Source organism: Pongo pygmaeus, chromosome 1 (assembly GCF_028885625.2).
Source record: "Pongo pygmaeus isolate AG05252 chromosome 1, NHGRI_mPonPyg2-v2.0_pri, whole genome shotgun sequence".
In the NCBI taxonomy this organism is placed as follows: Eukaryota; Metazoa; Chordata; class Mammalia; order Primates; family Hominidae; genus Pongo; species Pongo pygmaeus.
This window is the reverse complement of record NC_072373.2, coordinates 21,438,093-21,455,060: the sequence shown is the minus strand read 5'-3', so window position 1 is coordinate 21,455,060 and position 16,968 is coordinate 21,438,093. Positions and strand designations below refer to the sequence as shown.

General features: G+C 52.8%; 1 protein-coding gene across 5 annotated transcripts; it reads left to right on the top strand.

Moving 5' to 3' along the window:
* The first annotated feature begins 390 nt into the window (after nt 1-390).
* Nucleotides 391-16,930, top strand: ARF1 (ADP ribosylation factor 1). Of its 5 annotated transcripts, none has more exons than XM_063671563.1 (6): nt 712-769; nt 3,074-3,160; nt 14,791-14,975; nt 15,055-15,165; nt 15,304-15,428; nt 15,573-16,930. In XM_063671563.1, exons 3-6 carry the CDS (start codon nt 14,828-14,830, stop codon nt 15,732-15,734), a joined length of 546 nt encoding a protein of 181 aa, XP_063527633.1. In that variant the 5' UTR covers nt 712-769; nt 3,074-3,160; nt 14,791-14,827; the 3' UTR covers nt 15,735-16,930. The 5 variants fall into 5 exon arrangements, with proteins under 5 accessions (XP_054323419.1, XP_054323427.1, XP_063527633.1 ...); XM_063671567.1 differs by lacking the exon at nt 712-769 and adding an exon at nt 1,093-1,306; XM_054467444.2 differs by lacking the exons at nt 712-769; nt 3,074-3,160 and adding an exon at nt 391-552.
* The last annotated feature ends 38 nt before the right edge of the window (nt 16,931-16,968 follow it).

The following is a 16,968-nucleotide window of genomic DNA, read 5'->3' as shown; positions in this document are numbered from 1 at the left end:
CACAGCAAGCCTCCCGCCTTCGAACCTTCCGCCGTGGCCCCGCGAGTGCCACAGGTTTCCACAGGGCCGGGGCACGCGCACCCGCGCAGCCTGGGAGCCAGGGACCCCAACCCCGGCGAGGGGCGCCTCGCACCCCCGTCCTCACGCAGTCCCCGAAGCCTCCCGGTGACTGCCAGGTGTGGGAGGAGGAGGGTGGCAACCCAGCCCCGCAGCTCCAGTTGCTGCAGGAGCCCCCCGGGCCTCAGTCTCCAAATATGCCAAACCGGCGGGAGTGAGCCACAAGGTGTCTTCTCGGAAGACTCACAGGCGCAGGCGCAGAGGGGTGCGCGCGAGCCAAGACCGCGGCCCGGGGCGGGGTGTCCCCGGCCCCGCCCCCTGCAGCCCTACCGGAGCCAGCGCGCCTGCGTCGCGGGTGCACGGTGGGCGGAGTTCCCGGCGTCTCCGCCCCTTACCCGGCGTGCCCCGCGCCCGCAGGCGCTGACGTGGCCGCCGTCAGAGCCGCCATCTTGTGGGAGCAAAACCAACGCCTGGCTCGGAGCAGCAGCCTCTGAGGTAAGGGCGAGGGGCGCGGGCCGGTGTGGGCCGCAGACACGTTGGAGCCGGCGGGGGCTGGGGACTGGCCTCGGGGAGACTTGAGGTTCGCGAAGGGCACGTCGACCCCTGCGGCGGCGGCGGCGGCGGCGACAGGGCCGGGCCGGGGGCGGACGAAGACGGGCCAGGCTGAGGCTGGGGCCCGGCCGGAGACGGGGCTGGGCGGTCGGGCGGGTCGGTGAGCTCCTCGCGCCCCTCACAGGTTCCCGAAGTCGCCTGCGGCCGCTTGTCCTCCTCTGCCCGTCCCTGCCCCCGCCCGTCGCCCGGAAGTCCGCTTGGGCGCCGGGCTCTTCTCCAGGAAACCTGGGCTTCCTGCTTCCCTTGCCTCTGCCCTTCTCGTTTCCCGAGGCCGCCCGCGCGTGGAGGGTTGGGGTTAGCGGCCGCGGGGGCCGGTGGGGGTCGTGGGGCCTCCCCCACCCGAGTACAGGCGAGCGAGCGGCATCCGGGCGGACCCCCGCCTCGGGGACCGGGAAACTGAGGCTCGGGCGGCCCCGAGACGCCGTCAAGGTCACGTAGGTGGTGGGGGCTTGCACCTTCGCCTCCCAGCTCCATCCAGTTCGTGTTTGCTCTGAGGACGGTACCGGGTCAGGGGTGGTGAGAGCGGGCGGGCAGGTGGACAGGGACCCCGTGCCCTTCCCTGTCTGCTGAACGGAATGCGTGGACCTTCGGGGGAGCCCAGAGTGCCTCCCTTCACACCAATGAGACGCGATTTGGGGTCAGCACTCAGGGCCCCGGTGGCCTCCAGAGGGCCGGTCGATCTTCGCTTTAATTCCAGGGTGGTTTCTTTGACGTTGTCGGCAGTAGATAAGAAGGCCTCTTCTGAGCTGGTGAATCTTTAACCTACCTGAATCTTTAACCTGCTTGCGGAACGACCTGCTCGCAGACTCTAGGCCGCAGAGGCCGGCCCCAGCGCTCTCTCGGAGCACAGCCTGGGTGGTTACGGCGTGTGAGATTGGGGTTGGACAGCCGTGCGCACCTAGAGTGTTAAATAACCATTGCGACGGCACCTCCTGGCACTCCCTTTCAGTCCAGGCAGCCAGTTGCTGCTTTGCAGGAATTGAGCAGAAATGCACTCGGAATCGCGGGCAGGAAAAGAAGGGAGGTCGGAGGCTTTGGATGGTCCCCGAAGTCGCCGCCTAGTTGAGAGCTGTAGAGTTGGTGCCACTGCCCCTGTTGGAGTGGGCAGTTGTAGTTCTTGTTTCAGAACTAGTGGTCAGCAGTTTTCTTTGCCGGCTGTTGCAAGGCTGGTGGTTCTGGCGTTTTCCGCAGTGTGTTGGGAGGAGTGTGAGATGCCGCGGTGCAGTTGTGTGCGGCCCCTGTGGCCCTCTGCTGTTGCGTTAGCCGTTGTCTAACACGTGTGACCGCATGGATGGTGTCTTCATTTAATTTGAATTTTCACCAGCCCTGCCAAGGTAGCCAGAACCATAAGGTCCTGAAATGCCGTACTATTAGCTGGGTCCAAAATTGAGAAGAATTGAGTAGTGTAAATGTTAGTCACACATCTGATTGGCCACATTGTTAGAGTGTGTTGTCCACGTTTTCACATGTTGGTAGACCGGAGAATAACTGTCACTTGTCTTCTGGTGTATCTTGTTGAAAATAAATCCAAATCACTGCAGCAGTAGGAATATGCTGTTGCCTGTGAGGCAGATTTTCAGATTTGCTAGTTGAAAAAGATTTGAAACAGTTGGTTCGGACAACAGCTGAGTCACACAGTGACTGTGAGTGAAAAGCAAAAACTGGTTCTGTGCCCCTCACAGTTCTGGTTTTGTACATCGTGTGGTCTAGCTATGCGCTGTACCTCTTGCACAATATGGAGAGGACATTCAGACATCTTCACCTGCTCATCTGCCCCTACGGACCAGACAGGCTTGAAACTATAGGAAGATGCATTTGGCCTTTCATTTTTCACTTCAGTAAAATTTAATATGGACTGTCAGCTGCTGCGGTGATCATGGAAGTAGACCTAACTAGGAGAAAAAACTTGTGCAAGTTCACACGCGGAGTAGTATATGACCGTGGTTTCAGAGAATTGAAGCAGTTCTTTTTAGATTCTTCAAATTAAATGTCTCCTTGGTGTATTTAAACCTGCTGTTACTCACAGGCCAGGCTCCACCAAGCTTTCCTACACACTTCTTCCTGAGCTGTGACCATTCTCCTGAGCAAGAGGCTGCAGCCAGCCTGGGCTGGCGGGCCCATACTGTCTCTCATAGGCATTCTCTGCCCTTGACCTTTCACCTCCATAAACTCAAGAGGGTGAAAGGAAATAGAGTGTACTGTCAGTGGTAATTGGGAGAGAAACACGAAAAGGCCTCGCAGTGGGGGGTCTTAAATTATGAGAACTTGTGTTTTCTGTGTTGTGTCTGCTCCTTGTTGGCGTGGATGGTTGGTAGGGGCATTCTGCCCGTAGCGTCTGAAGTGGTCTTTTGGAAAAGATTTGGCCCCTTCATGTTGGGATTCCAGGACTTGCCTTCATCCTCAGGTTGATATTCTCCTGTGGTTGTTACAAGCTCTCTAAGGCATAGTTGCACTTACTGCCTTACAGCTGCGCAGCTGCCGCACCGTTCAGGTAGGTAGTTTCACATTCTCAGGTGGGTCAGATGACCTTGTTAGCGACTTGACAGACATGTTCTGGATGCTCTTTGTTCCCAGGAGGCTCTCAGGTCCTCCCCCAGGGTGCTGTTACTCAGCCACCTACAGGGATGGGGAGACAGTGAGGCTGGCTGATTAGCCATAATGTCCTTGACTAATCCTGGTTTCCTGGTTCTCACACAGTTGTAACAAGGGCTTGCAGCTGGTTGTCAGCCAACAGACTGGGAAGGGTGGTGCTTCTTACAGGCCCTGATAACAGGAGAAGCCTAAATGACAACAAGAGAAGAGACAGGGAAAGCATAAAAGGCAGGCAGATTTTCACAGGCACAGCAATTGAAAATGATTCTGTTTAGAAGGCAGACGTTCTCCCACACCCCTGAGGCCCAGGGCTCACTGCTAGCGTACAGCATGAAGTGAACAGGAGAATTGATTCAGTCCATGAACATTTCAGGAAGTTAGAAGTCTATAGTTGTGGATTGCAAAATACATATCTGGCCTGCCTCCCATTTCCTGGTTAAAATACTTGGAATCTCCAAAGTGATGATGTCTTTTTGTACCCTAATGAGTTGACCAGTGACGGGCAGCCCTTACGAAACTTCAGGGTAGGGCTAGTCACAGGGCCAAGGCAGGATTAGAGGGTTTCAGCCCCACCCTCCAATTTCCCCAGAGTGGAGAGGGACTGAAGATTGAGCTGGTCACCAATAGCCAATAATTTAATCAATCACACCTATATCAGGAAGCCACACTTTTGCCTTCAGTAGTTAATAGCATCTACAGCCCCGTGTTTCCACATTTGTACAAAGGAATGTTTAGACTGAACCACACTTAAGTACAGTTTTGAAACAGCATGAGGCTGGGCGTGGTGCCTCACGCCTGTAATCCCAGCACTTTGGGAGGCTGAGGCAGGTGGATCATGAGGTCAGGAGATTCAGACCATCCTGGCGAACATGGTGAAACCCCGTCTCTCCTAAAAATACAAAAAAATTGGCCAGGCGTGGTGGTGTGCGCCTGTAGTCCCAGCTACTCGGGAGGCTGAGGCAGGAGAATGGCGTGAACCCGGGAGGCGGAGCTTGCAGTGAGCCGAGATGGTGCCACTGCACTCCAGCCTGGGCAACAGAGCGAGACTCTGTCTCAAAAAAAAAAAAAAAAAAAAAACCAGCGTGAATTTCCTTGTTGATGGGAAATACCCGAAAGGCCTGCCTGGCTTTCAGAGAGCTTCCAGAAAGCTGAATTCATGGAGGTTCCTGGAGAGTGGCACGCCCAGGAGGGCAAGGTGGCGCCGTGTCTCTTCCCTCATACACCACCCACTGCATCTCTCCATCTGTATCGTTTGTAATATCCTTTATGAAAAACCAGTAACCTTTAGTGTTTTTCTGAGTTCTGTGAGCCACTCTAGCGAATTAATTGAACCCAAGGGGAAGGAGTTATGGGAACCCTGATTTATAGATGGTTGTCCAGAAGCACAGGTAAAATAACCTGGAGCTTGTGATTGCCTCCAGGTAGACAGTGTCAGAATTGAATTGAATTAAACGACACCTAGCTGGTGTCTGCTGCAGAACACAGAACTGGTTGCTTGCTTGGCATGTGGGGAGAAACCCCTGCTCATGTGGTGTCAGAAGCGACCTGTGTTATATGAGTGTGTGAGAAATTGAGTTTGGGTTTTCCTGTGTCCTCAAAATAGTATATTTTGAAAGCCTTCTAGGCAGAATGTATTAAAATAGTTTTTACTCCCTGAAGGGATGCCAGCAAGCTAGAAAGATTCATTTCCAAAGGGCTTCCAGTGGTAGCATGGCTAGACATGAGACATCTTTCCATTTGTGTCATACAGCAAGTTATTTTTGCAGTACCATATACACTATGCGGGAAACTTTTAAGTATTTTATAGGTTTGATTTAGGTACAAATGGCCAAGAAGACTATTGTTAGCTATCATCTAGACTCATCCTGGGGATTGGGAATGGAGGCAGTTAGATGTGCCTGTGCTTTGTACCTTCTGTAGATGGGAATGCAGTTGCTCACTCACCAATCAAATTTATTGATTTATATTTAAAATACTATGAATACATCTTCTGGCAATTTTGGTGGTGACATTTTCCTTAAAATATTTGTACTAGCCAGGCACTGTGGCTCACACCAAGTAGATTGTAGTGCAATCTACTTGGGAGGCTGAGGCAGGAGAGTGGATCACTTGAGCCTAGGAGGTCAAGGTTGCAGTGAGCTGTGATCATACCACTGCACTCCAGCTTGAGTAACAGAGCAGGACCCTTAGCTCTTAAAAAAAAATTTATACCTACTCACCAGCTGAGGACCTGGGGGCAGGTTTAGAAAATAGATTTTGAACACGCATCCCTCCCTCCCTTTTGTGGTGTCTGACATAACTGAGCTGCCACACTTTTGCCTTCAGTAGTTAACAGCATCTACAACCCCATTTTCCCACATTTTTACAGTCAAAAGAATGTTCAGACTGACCCACACCTGAGTACAGTTTTTAAACAGCATGAAATTCCTTGTTGATGCGATAGGTTTTTTGTGACGAACTTAATTTTTAGGGAAAGCACATCTGCAGATGTGTACAGTTGATCTTCATGAGCCCTATGGGCCTGATAAACATTCTTTTGCCATTGTTTTCTCCTCTCCTTGGTGGTGAGTCACTTGTACAGTGCCCAACGGAAGAGGGTGGGAGGCTGGGGAGGAAGGCCTGTTCTGGGCAAAGGAAGCCCTGCTTGATGAGCATGAGGCTCCATGGGGGCAGGGGCTGTGACGGTGAGTGCCACACAGAGCTGCCCACACTGGTGGAGGGAAGGCAGGGAGATACCAGGACCATCCGGAAGGGGCTGAGTGTCATTTGACAGGTGCCATGTGAGCAGAGATGTGAAGGAGTGGCCTGGGACAATCAGGGCAGAATCCCTGAGGTTGAGTGCGCTGGCTGGCAGAGTTTGGAGACCTACCAGGAGCAGGGTGCATACTGGGTGGGAAGCCTGCTGGGGTGTGCAGTGGCCCTCGGAGGCGGTCTACGGTCCCCAGAAAAAGGAATTCGGTAATCTGTGATGGCATTTTTGGGTGGCAGCACTGGCACCTTTGGCAGTGGCAAGAACACTTCCTGTCTGACCTTCATGTGGGGAAGGTCGTCTAATGTCCCAGACCTGTTATAAATATGAAAAAACTTTTTTATGCATAGTTTTAACAGGTGTTCTGGAGTTCCAGGAACAAAATCACCTTATAAATCAAAGATGACTGTGTATTGTTCTCTTCAGAATCACAGCAAGAATTCAGTTTCCAGAAGGAAAAGCTACAGTAGTTGCTTCATGGACACAACTTGCCCTTGAGGTTGGTGGTGTCAGTGCATGAGCAGCCTGGTAAGGGTGGTTCTCTGGCCGCTACCCTTGGTCCTCTAGCGTGGTTGTGAAGTCACTTTCCTTTACTCCCCATTGCATCATAGTTGGGGCAGAGCAGTGGTTCTCTGCTGTCTTGTGCGAGTGCTGGGATGCTGTCTCTACTTCCTTTTGGGTTGCCAGAGGCAGCATTTAGAGCACAGTGTGGGCATTATGTTGTGGACCAAGGCAGCCTATTGCAAGGACCTGATCTGGCGGCAGCCGTGGGGCAGCTCTGAGCAGAGCATCGGGTCACCTGGCTGACTGGTGTGCTGAGAACACGCAGGAGGAGGCTGGAGACGGGGTTCTTGCCTGGGGAACAGAAGGGAGGCTACTCGCATCACAGCAGAGAATGCCTGTTGGGTTTGGGAGGGGCGTTTCGGCAGCAAAGCTGGCTGTCAAGGGGCAGGAATTGGGAGGAGGGTCTAAAGTCTTGAAGAGAAATGTGGTGTCGTTGTGTAGGGGCCGCCATCACCTGGAGAGCAGGGCAAATGCCAGCGTGTGTGTGAGACCTAGGTCACTCGAAGGGAGGTCCCCAGAGTGTGTCCCCGGGGTGTGCCTTTCTCTCACCTAGGTCTGGAGTGCCTCCAGAAGTGAGGATTTCCTGCAAGGGCGGTGGCCTCCCAGGGCCTGTGGGGGGCGTCCCCGTCTCTTTACATGTCTGACTGACCAGAGTGGGGCGGGGTGGCAAGGTGGTGCTCGTCCCAAAGCTGGGGGAAACCTGGTGATGGCTCCCACTCCCATTGTTGCACTTCGCTTTTGATTGCTCTGGAAGAGCAAGTCCTTGTGTGGTGTTTCCCCTCAGCCCACATTTTTAAAATGAAAGTTTCTTGAAGGCAGAAATCAAGTTTTAGGCATTGGCTCAATCACTGGTGCAGCCATTGCATTAATTTTCTTTAACCTGGTGTGGAGAATCTACAGGGGCCCCACCCCCTTCTAGTGGTTAGAGGAAGGAGCAACTTGCTCTCCCAGTTTATAACAGCAACACCAGCAGTGTGCTGTTCCAGTTCCCCTTTGTTTTTCAAGAGGTGTGGAAAGGGGCTTTCAGGGCCCTGGATCCCCCAGCCCCACACAAGGGTGGGCCCATGTTTGCCCGGAACAGTGCCTGGCAGTAGCTCAGTGCCCATCACGTCTGTGGTGAGTGTGTAGTTCAGGAAGTGAACTGGCAAAGCTGAGTATCACCCTTTCTTCCTGGGTTCTTGCCACTCCCCTGAAAACCAGGGTAGCATTGTCACATTAGATAGCTCCGCCATGTGTGCGCTGACCATGCTGAGATGGGCACTGTGGACTCAGCCTCTGGTCATTGCTGGAACCAGTGGCCTCCATGTGAGGTACAGGGTAACGCACTGCCAGCAGATGGTTGGGGTGTGGACACTCGTCCTGCCCTCTTGGCTTCGTGCTGTGCCATCGCACAGTCATTCGCTGTTTAGCATGCATGGGAGAGAGTGAAGCACAAGGGCCCAGGCCCCTGGGAGTGCCTCCCCTCAAGTTGGAAGAGCCCTTGGGCACGGCATAGGCGCCTGGCAGAATTGGACTGGGCCATGATCCAGGGCGTTGGGACCTCACCTAGGAGTTGGGGTTCTGGTCGGAAGCCCTGTGGAGACAGGGTCTCCCCTGTGGGCACCAAACTGACCTCAAACTGCTGATTCTTTGGCCCTGGGAACGGGGCTGGTTGGGGCTGGTTGAAGTACTCTCCTGGCAGCTGTCACTTGCAGGGAGAGGTGGGGGTAGGGGTACTGTGTTTCTTAGCTGTTCCTCGTTGCAGCGTTAAATCCCTGCAGGTTCCTCATTCTCAGCTTGTGTTGTGAGTTTCAGTGTTGTGGGCTAATGTGGGTTTGCGTTTTTGGTCTTGGTTTTCCCAGTGGCCAGTCCATCAGCCACTGCACTGGGGGCCAGGTAGAGGCCAACTGCACCATGCCTGCCAGAGTAGGAATACTGGTAGGCCCCAGGCTCTGCTGCCCCTTCCATGTCGTTGTGTAAGCATCCATGGACAAAGCTGACTCACAGGGTGTGCACAGCTGCAGGGAGGCCAGGAAACAGGGGTTTTATTCTAGAGGGCCTTTGCTCAGTGACAGATCAGAGTCCCATCACTGAGAGAGCAGGGCTGGGGCAGCACAAAGGACTGGAGAGTGTTTGCCATGATGCCATGTGCACAGCCAGCGCAAGTCTCTCATTGTAGCTGTGGTCAGAGGTCATGAGACACTGCCTTCAGCAGCCCTGGGAGCCCACCTGGTGTGTGCTTAGAGCTGTGCATCTGCAGATTTCAGAAGGACTTACGTTTGGTGAGGTGCTTTGAAGTAACACTTCACAAATACCAAGAAGCAAGAAATACACAAATAAGCAGGCAACGGTTCTTTGGTGTTCACATTAGCTGTAGTCCCAGAACTCAGTCCATGAGGTGGAATCACAAAAATGGAATTCATTTCTAGCTGACAGTGATCTAAACTGAATTTCACTGATTGCCCCACCTGAAAGTCAGACCTGATAGATAATACCCTCCCTTAACTCAAGGCCAGCAGCAGATGTGTTAGAGGGGACCCTTGTGCCTGGCAGCCCTTGTCTCCTAATGGCTGTGGGGTTACTGTGTCGAGTTGTAATACCTAATGAGCTCCTCTAAAAACATCCTGAAACTTTTGTAAAAAAAACCAGCAGACTCTCAGTGGAACTTGCCTTCAGATGCAGGCCTTCTATAAGAGTTCTAGAATGTGTGTGCCGTTCTTTTGTCTCAATCTGCATGAGTGGAAGTCTCTTCAACATGATTGGGTGCGTGGAGTGTCTCGGTCATGTGTCTTCACCTCTGAGCATGCCTTTTGATTCGCACCTGTGTCACAATTGTTCTGGCCTGTGAGATGTGTCTGCCTGTCACCAGTATCGACACATTTAGTTTTCCCTTTACGTGAGTTTTGGTAAAATAGTGACAAAATGTAATGCAGTGCTCAGTCGCAGAAAAATGTCAGGCCTACAGAAATGGAGCATTTGGCTGGCAGGTAGAGTGATGACCATAGGCTTTATTTGGCGGGTGTGGTAAACAAGCAGCTTGTGCAGGTGAGAATAAATGGCCATATTGCATTTCATTTTAAGGACTCCCTTAAAATGAAAATCTTCATGTGGGAAATGAACACAGGCTTTCACGAAATTGATCATCTACACTATATGTATGACTATCGAAAGGCCGTTGTTCCTCAGAAATTCTTAAAATGTTATGTAATGTACATGAGTCCCTTCAGGAAGTCATCAGCTTTGTTCAGTTTCCTCAGATGAGATAGTAAAACTGAGATTATGAACTATAAAGATGTATGTAATTTGTCAGTGAACTTGACTTTAATAAAAGCTTTTTAAAAAAGAACTCTGGGTGGGGTGCATTGGCTCACACACATAGTCCCAACTACTGTAGAGGTCAGGGCAGGAGAATCACTGGAGCCCAAGAGTTCAAGATCAGCCTGGGCAGGATAGCGAGACCCTGTCTATAGAAAATATTAAAAATCAGCCAGGCATGGTGGCGTGCCCTTGCAGTCCCTGCCACTTGGGAGGCTGAGGTGGGAGGTTCGCTTGAGCCCAGGAACTCAAGGGTGCAGTGGGCTGTGATCGAACCACTGAATTCCAACCTGGGTGACAGAGTGAGGCCCTGTCTCAAAAAGAGAACTCTCGATGTCACTGGCTTTCCATGTAAGCAGAGCACATCATGTGAGCCCCATTCGTGGATGTCAGTCAGCAGAACAGAATCTTGGACCTGGAGCTTGTTTGTGCTGTGCTAGAGGTTGGAGATATCTCTGTCTTTCTGTTGGTTCCTGTCAGTTCAGGTCACTTAGAGATTCTGTTACATACACCAGCTCTGACAGGTTGGGGGAAATGATCAACCTTCCGCCTGCGCCTTTTTCCTTCCCTGACTCATGCCAAAGTATCCCTGAGATCTGCAAGGGACCGAGGACAGGACTGGCTGGTGGTCCGGGTACAGGCCACAGAGGCATCTGGACGCCCGTGCATCTGGACCAGTTTGGTTGGATCCATTCATAGACACAAAACGGATGTGAACTCACAGAGCTACATTTTCTCCCTGCCCCTGTTCAGGCACAGTGAGGTGTCCGGGAATGTAGCTGCCAGAGTTGACTGTCCCGTTCTCTGGTGTAATGCCTGAAGGCCACCTTTACCATTGGTCTCTGGTCCTCACCGAAGAAAGAAACATTCTTCCTAAAAGACTTTTTTTCCCCAGAGTTGGAGCCCACAGTGTGGTCAGGAAAGAGAAGTAGCCACTGGCGGATCCTGGCATCCTCCTGCAGGGCAGCCCCCTTCTCAAAGTATGAGGGGTCCCGTCGTGTACAAGCAGGAAGGCTCTGAGAAAGTCAGGTTTGCTCCTACCACAGGATAATTCCGATGAACCTGAAAAGCGGGTTTTGGCTTGTGTTCAGGGACTCTGGTGGAAGAAAGGGTGACAGCACCTGGCCTGGGCGTGACACAAGTTAGGACCTGTACCAAGAGGCCCTGGAATTGAGGGTGGGGATTGCTGTGGACCCTTTCTCCCTCTTTGGAAACTGTTGGGTCTCCATCTGTCACAGAAGCAGTAAATGGTGTAGGGGCTGCCAGGTCTAGGGTCCTGTGGGGATGATGGAACGTGCTGAGGCAGGACGTGCCAGCCACCCTCTGCCCGTATGTGCAGCAGGGCCGCAGATGTGCTTGTGGGTAGGAGAGACCAAGCTGTCTGTGTGCTGATGTCTTGACACCTGAGACTTCAGGTTCACACCTTCTGGTTCTGCCATTCCATTGCAGGGTGGCTTCCCTCCTTTGGGGACTCTTAACGCTTTGGTCTGTTTAAAAAAAAAAAAAAAAAAGGCCAGGCGTGGTGCCTCACTCCTGTAATCCCAGCACTTTGGGAGGCCGAGGTGGGCTGATCATCTGAGGTCGGGTTCGAGACCAGCCCTGACCAACATGGTAAAACCCCATCTCTACTAAAAATAAAAATAAAAAATTAGCTGGGCGTGGTGGCACGCGCTTGTAGTCCCAGCTACTTGGGAAGCTGAGGCAGGAGAATCTCTTGAACCTGGGAGGCAGAGGTTGCAGTGAGTTGAGATCGTGCCTGGGAGGTTGCAGTGAGCTGAGATCAAGCCACTGCACTCCAGCCTGGATGACAGAGTGAGACTCCGTCTCAAAAAAAAAAAAAAAAAAGCCACCAATGGGGAGGGCCTGGGATTACTGGCATCACAAACCCTGCTGCCTGTAGGCTGCATGGTCTCCTGTGCATGGTTGGCAGCGCTGCCCCAGGCATGAGGAGGCAGCAGGCATCTGTGGATCATGGACAGTGCTGGGGTCGAGGGGGTTGGTGACGGCGTGACACCCCTTCCCCTGAGTGGCTGGGTGTTACTGTCAATTCTCCCAAGCGCCGTGCTTCAGTGGTTGTGGCAGTCTGGTGCTGCCTCTGCCCAACTGGCAGGCAACCCTTATTCCTGAGTCCCTGCTGACTTGGTTTCCTAGGTTTATTCCTCCTAGACTTGTTAACTTGTACAGTTAACAAGCCTTTGACACCACACACCCTCGCCTCAGCTTTCCAACACCCCAGTAATAACACAACATCAGGACTCGCTAAATATCATCCACCATATGTTTTCCTGGAGTAACTCATAAAAGGCCCTCTTTTCGTTCCATTTCATGCTTGGGTTTTTCATGCGAACCTGTCATTAGTTTTTCTGCATTGCTTAGAGTTGCCCAACCCTATAATAAGAACACGTAGGTGGCATACCCCATTCTTGCAGGTGTCCACTTCCTGCTCCAGTCTGAGGGGGTTGACTAGGCTGCTGCTCTCTCTCCACGTTGCTGTGGGCTCGCATCCTCTCCCTGGTTCCCTGGGGGAGCTTCTTGGGGAAGGAACATGTGAGAGGTCTGAGGCCCGGTGGTTTGGGAGTTATTTTCATTCTCCCCTAACACTTGTTGGATACTTTGGCTGGGTATAGAATTAAAGGTCATGTTCTAAGGGTTTCGAAAGCAGTGTTTCAGAGTCTTCCATTCTCTGGGGCATCAGAGGTGTCATTTGCCCTTGTGCATTCTGGAGTCCACCTTGCACCTTTATTGGGTCTCATCTAGGTCCCTGGCTTGCGCTTCGGCCCTTTGAGGCCAAAGCCCGGATTCCTGGGTCCCCGCTCTGGAACACGGAAAAATTTCACCCCATAATTTCGTATGTTCTTTCTTTTTAGGGTTTCTGTTAGTTGATATCTTAAGTTACTCCTCATTTTCCTTTTTCATTGTTTGTTTTTGTTCTGCCTTCTGAGCACCTTCATTTTGAATTTTCCTTTTCAGCTATTTGTGTATCTATCAGGTTTTTCTCCTTTTCCTTTGTTAAAATAGTCTTCTGTCTTCAGTCTCCTGTCTTGGTTGCCTCCTTGCAGATTCCTTTTATACTTGGGTCTCTTATGTTGGTGGCCTTTCAAAGGCAGACAGGCCTGTCTCTTGGTGGGGGGTGGGGGTGGGCGGAGCTCCAGTTGTTTGTGTGTGGATCTGCTGGGGCATATAGAACTCTCAGGAATTATTCTGGAATTTCACGGCTCAAGTGTGTTGTCATGGCTCAGCGCAGGCCTAAGCCCTGCTGCAGCTGCTCCCCTAGACCAAGCTTGTCCAACCCTTAGGCCACATGTGGCCCAGAATGGCTTTGAACCTGACCCAACACAAATTTCTAATAAAACATTGAGATTATGGGGGGTTTTTTGTTTTGATTTGGTTCATCAGCTGTTGTGTTAGTATATTTTGTGTGTGGTCCAAGACAATTCTTCTTCCATTGTGGCCCAGGGTAGCCAAGATTGGACATTCCTGCCCTAGGCAGTCCCAGCTTCATCCCTTGGGTCCCAGGTGGTCCAGTTTTCTCTGCCTGGTCAATCATCACGTCCAAGGTCTTCCTCCCTTTTCTCTCTGCCCTTCAAGGCGTGTGTGTCGTTTTGGTGTCTTCATTGGCAGTGGTTGCAGGAGTGGACTGAGAGGGCATGTATTCAGTCTCTTCTGTGCTCCATGGGTGGTGGTCTTCCTCTGGGCTTAGAAAACCTGGCTGTCCCCAAAAAGGGAACACTACAGTGAAGGTCCTTATAAATTTCAGAATTCATTTAAGTTTCAGAATAGGTGACATGTTCAAAACCAAGAGCAAAGTGTCCAAAGGACACTGATCCAGCTTGAAGGGGTTCTGCGGCTCATCTGGGATGATGACAGTGTTAAATCAGACACAGGCGGCCAGTTCACACCCACTGAAACACACAGGCATGTGTGGGCTCTCGCTGATGTTGAGAAATGGAGAAGAGGCATTTCCTTGCAGTAGCATGCTGGGGTGACTGGATGAGAAAGTCACCAGTGGACAGTCATGGCCATGATTCAGCCAAAAGCCGCCTGTGTGTGGAACCCCTGATGGAGGAGGTCTGATGAGGGGTGGTTGTGCTCACAGGCTCCTGGCATGTCCTCTTGAAGGCAGAAGCCTTCCTCACTCGGGGTTAGCCCCACTGCGGGTGCAGTGAAAAAGCAGTCATTGTTTCAGAAAGTGACCAGTTTTTTCTAAAGTCCCTGTTCGGAATAAAATCACCTGATTCGTGAAATTGCCCACTGGGCAGTGAGGCCAAAGCCTAATAGCTTCAGTGTCCTCACAGAGGCATCTGGGCAGTGGAGGCCCTTCCTGCTGGAGTCTCCACAAGGCTCTAATGGTGGGTGCCAGCTGACTTAATTGCTGTCCCCGATATTGGTGTTCTGCTGAGGGAACCCCTACCATTGCGGTGTGGGGCAGACATGGCGTGCGTGCCCCATCGAGGCTGTGTCCTCATGGGAGTGTGTCCCTGAAGGTGTCCTGCTGTGCCTGGCGTGGCCCTGTGTGCTCTGGTCCTTGTGAGTGTGGGGAGGCACAGTGAGTGGTGCTCTCTGGCCCTGGAAGGTTCTGTGTTGGGGTGTAGAGGAGCCTTGCACGCACCTGGAAGCCAGTCCTCAGGCAGCCAGCCTCCCCTCCTAAATAGGCTTTGATGAGGCAGCCTTTCTGGCCATGCAGCTGTGGGGACGGCTTCCCAAGATGAGGGCAACAGTTTCTCAATTCCTGACTCAGCCATTTTCCCTCAGCCCCCATCCTGAGGTGGATTTGGGGGGCATGGGAGGCAGGGCTCTTTCCCTGTTTCCCTGCAGGCTTCCAGGAGGTGGGGTGAGGCAATGGTGCGTCCCTGGGTGGGCGGGCTCTGAGCAGCTGCTGCTGGGCAGCACAGAACCAGACATGGAGCACCTTGTCTCTCCAGGTGTCCCTGGCCAGTGTCCTTCCACCTGTCCACAAGCATGGGGAACATCTTCGCCAACCTCTTCAAGGGCCTTTTTGGCAAAAAAGAAATGCGCATCCTCATGGTGGGCTTGGATGCTGCAGGGAAGACCACGATCCTGTACAAGCTTAAGCTGGGTGAGATCGTGACCACCATTCCCACCATAGGTGAGGTGGGGGCCAGCAGGGAGTGGGCTGGGCTGGGCTGGGCCAAGGTACAAGGCCTCACCCTGCATCCCGCACCCAGGCTTCAACGTGGAAACTGTGGAGTACAAGAACATCAGCTTCACTGTGTGGGACGTGGGTGGCCAGGACAAGATCCGGCCCCTGTGGCGCCACTACTTCCAGAACACACAAGGTGAGTGGCTGGGGCCTGGTCCCATGGGCACTCCTGCTTCTAGAGAAGGGGGACCAGCCCATAGATGGGGCATCGATGCCCATAGATGCGGCAGGGGGGCTGTGTTCCCATGACCATTTGACACTGGCTGCCCGGCAGGCCTGATCTTCGTGGTGGACAGCAATGACAGAGAGCGCGTGAACGAGGCCCGTGAGGAGCTCATGAGGATGCTGGCCGAGGACGAGCTCCGGGATGCTGTCCTCCTGGTGTTCGCCAACAAGCAGGTAGGTGCCCGGGCCAGCCTGGGGAATGTGAGGAGCCAGTGTGGGTTCCTCCAGGGCGCCTGGTGGTAGGGGTTACTGGAGGCTGGTGGGGCCCCTTTCTCTGTCCTGGGGACAGCCCTTCCCACCAACCCTTCCTTCCCCCAGGACCTCCCCAACGCCATGAATGCGGCTGAGATCACAGACAAGCTGGGGCTGCACTCCCTACGCCACAGGAACTGGTACATTCAGGCCACCTGCGCCACCAGCGGCGACGGGCTCTATGAAGGACTGGACTGGCTGTCCAATCAGCTCCGGAACCAGAAGTGAACGCGACCCCCTCCCTCTCACTCCTCTTGCCCTCTGCTTTACTCTCGTGGCAAACGTGCGGCTCGTGGTGTGAGTGCCAGAAGCTGCCTCCGTGGTTTGGTCACCGTGTGCATCGCACCGTGCTGTAAATGTGGCAGACGCAGCCTGCGGCCAGGCTTTTTATTTAATGTAAATAGTTTTTGTTTCCAATGAGGCAGTTTCTGGTACTCCTATGCAATATTACTCAGCTTTTTTTATTGTAAAAAGAAAAATCAACTCACTGTTCAGTGCTGAGAGGGGATGTAGGCCCATGGGCACCTGGCCTCCAGGAGTCACTGTGTTGGGAGAGCCGGGCACGCCCTTGGCTTTAGAGCTGTGTTGAAATCCATTTTGGTGGTTGGTTTTTAACCCAAACTCAGTGCATTTTTTAAAATAGTTAAGAATCCAAGTCGAGAACACTTGAACACACAGAAGGGAGACCCCGCCTACCATAGATTTGCAGTTATGGCCTGGATGCCAGTCGCCAGCCCAGCTGTTCCTTTCGGGAACATGAGGTGGTGGTGGCGCAGCAGACCGCGATCAATTCTGCATGGTCACAGTAGAGATCCCCGCAACTCGCTTGTCCTTGGGTCACCCTGCATTCCATAGCCATGTGCTTGTCCCTGTGCTCCCACGGTTCCCAGGGGCCAGGCTGGGAGCCCACAGCCACCCCATTCTCCCGCAGGCCGCCCCACCCACCTTCAGGCAGCCTATGGGACGCAGGGCCCCATCTGTCCCTCGGTCACCGTGTGGCCAGAGTGGGTCCGTCGTCCCCAACACTCGTGCTCGCTCAGACACTTTGGCAGGATGTCTGGGGCCTCACCAGCAGGAGCGCGTGCAAGCCGGGCAGGCGGTCCACCTAGACCCACAACCCCTCGGGAGCACCCCACCTCTGTGTGTGATGTAGCTTTCTCTCCCTCAGCCTGCAAGGGTCCGATTTGCCATCGAAAAAGACAACCTCTACTTTTTTCTTTTGTATTTTGATAAACACTGAAGAAGCTGGAGCTGTTAAATTTATCTTGGGGAAACCTCAGAACTGGTCTATTTGGTGTCGTGGAACCTCTTACTGCTTTCAATACACGATTAGTAATCAACTGTTTTGTATACTTGTTTTCAGTTTTCATTTCGACAAACAAGCACTGTAATTATAGCTATTAGAATAAAATCTCTTAACTATTTCACCGGCTCTCCAGTGCTTCCACACAGGCATACTGCC

What these genes read in the sequence shown, in the direction of transcription:
- ARF1 (XM_054467444.2), top strand. Translation starts at nt 14,828, where the DNA reads ATGGGGAACATCTTCGCCAACCTCTTCAAGGGCCTTTTTGGCAAAAAA. An exon ending in CTACTTCCAGAACACACAAG is followed by an intron (nt 15,166 to 15,303) that starts GTGAGTGGCTGG and finishes GCTGCCCGGCAG; the next exon opens with GCCTGATCTTCGTGGTGGAC. An exon ending in TGGTGTTCGCCAACAAGCAG is followed by an intron (nt 15,429 to 15,572) that starts GTAGGTGCCCGG and finishes TCCTTCCCCCAG; the next exon opens with GACCTCCCCAACGCCATGAA.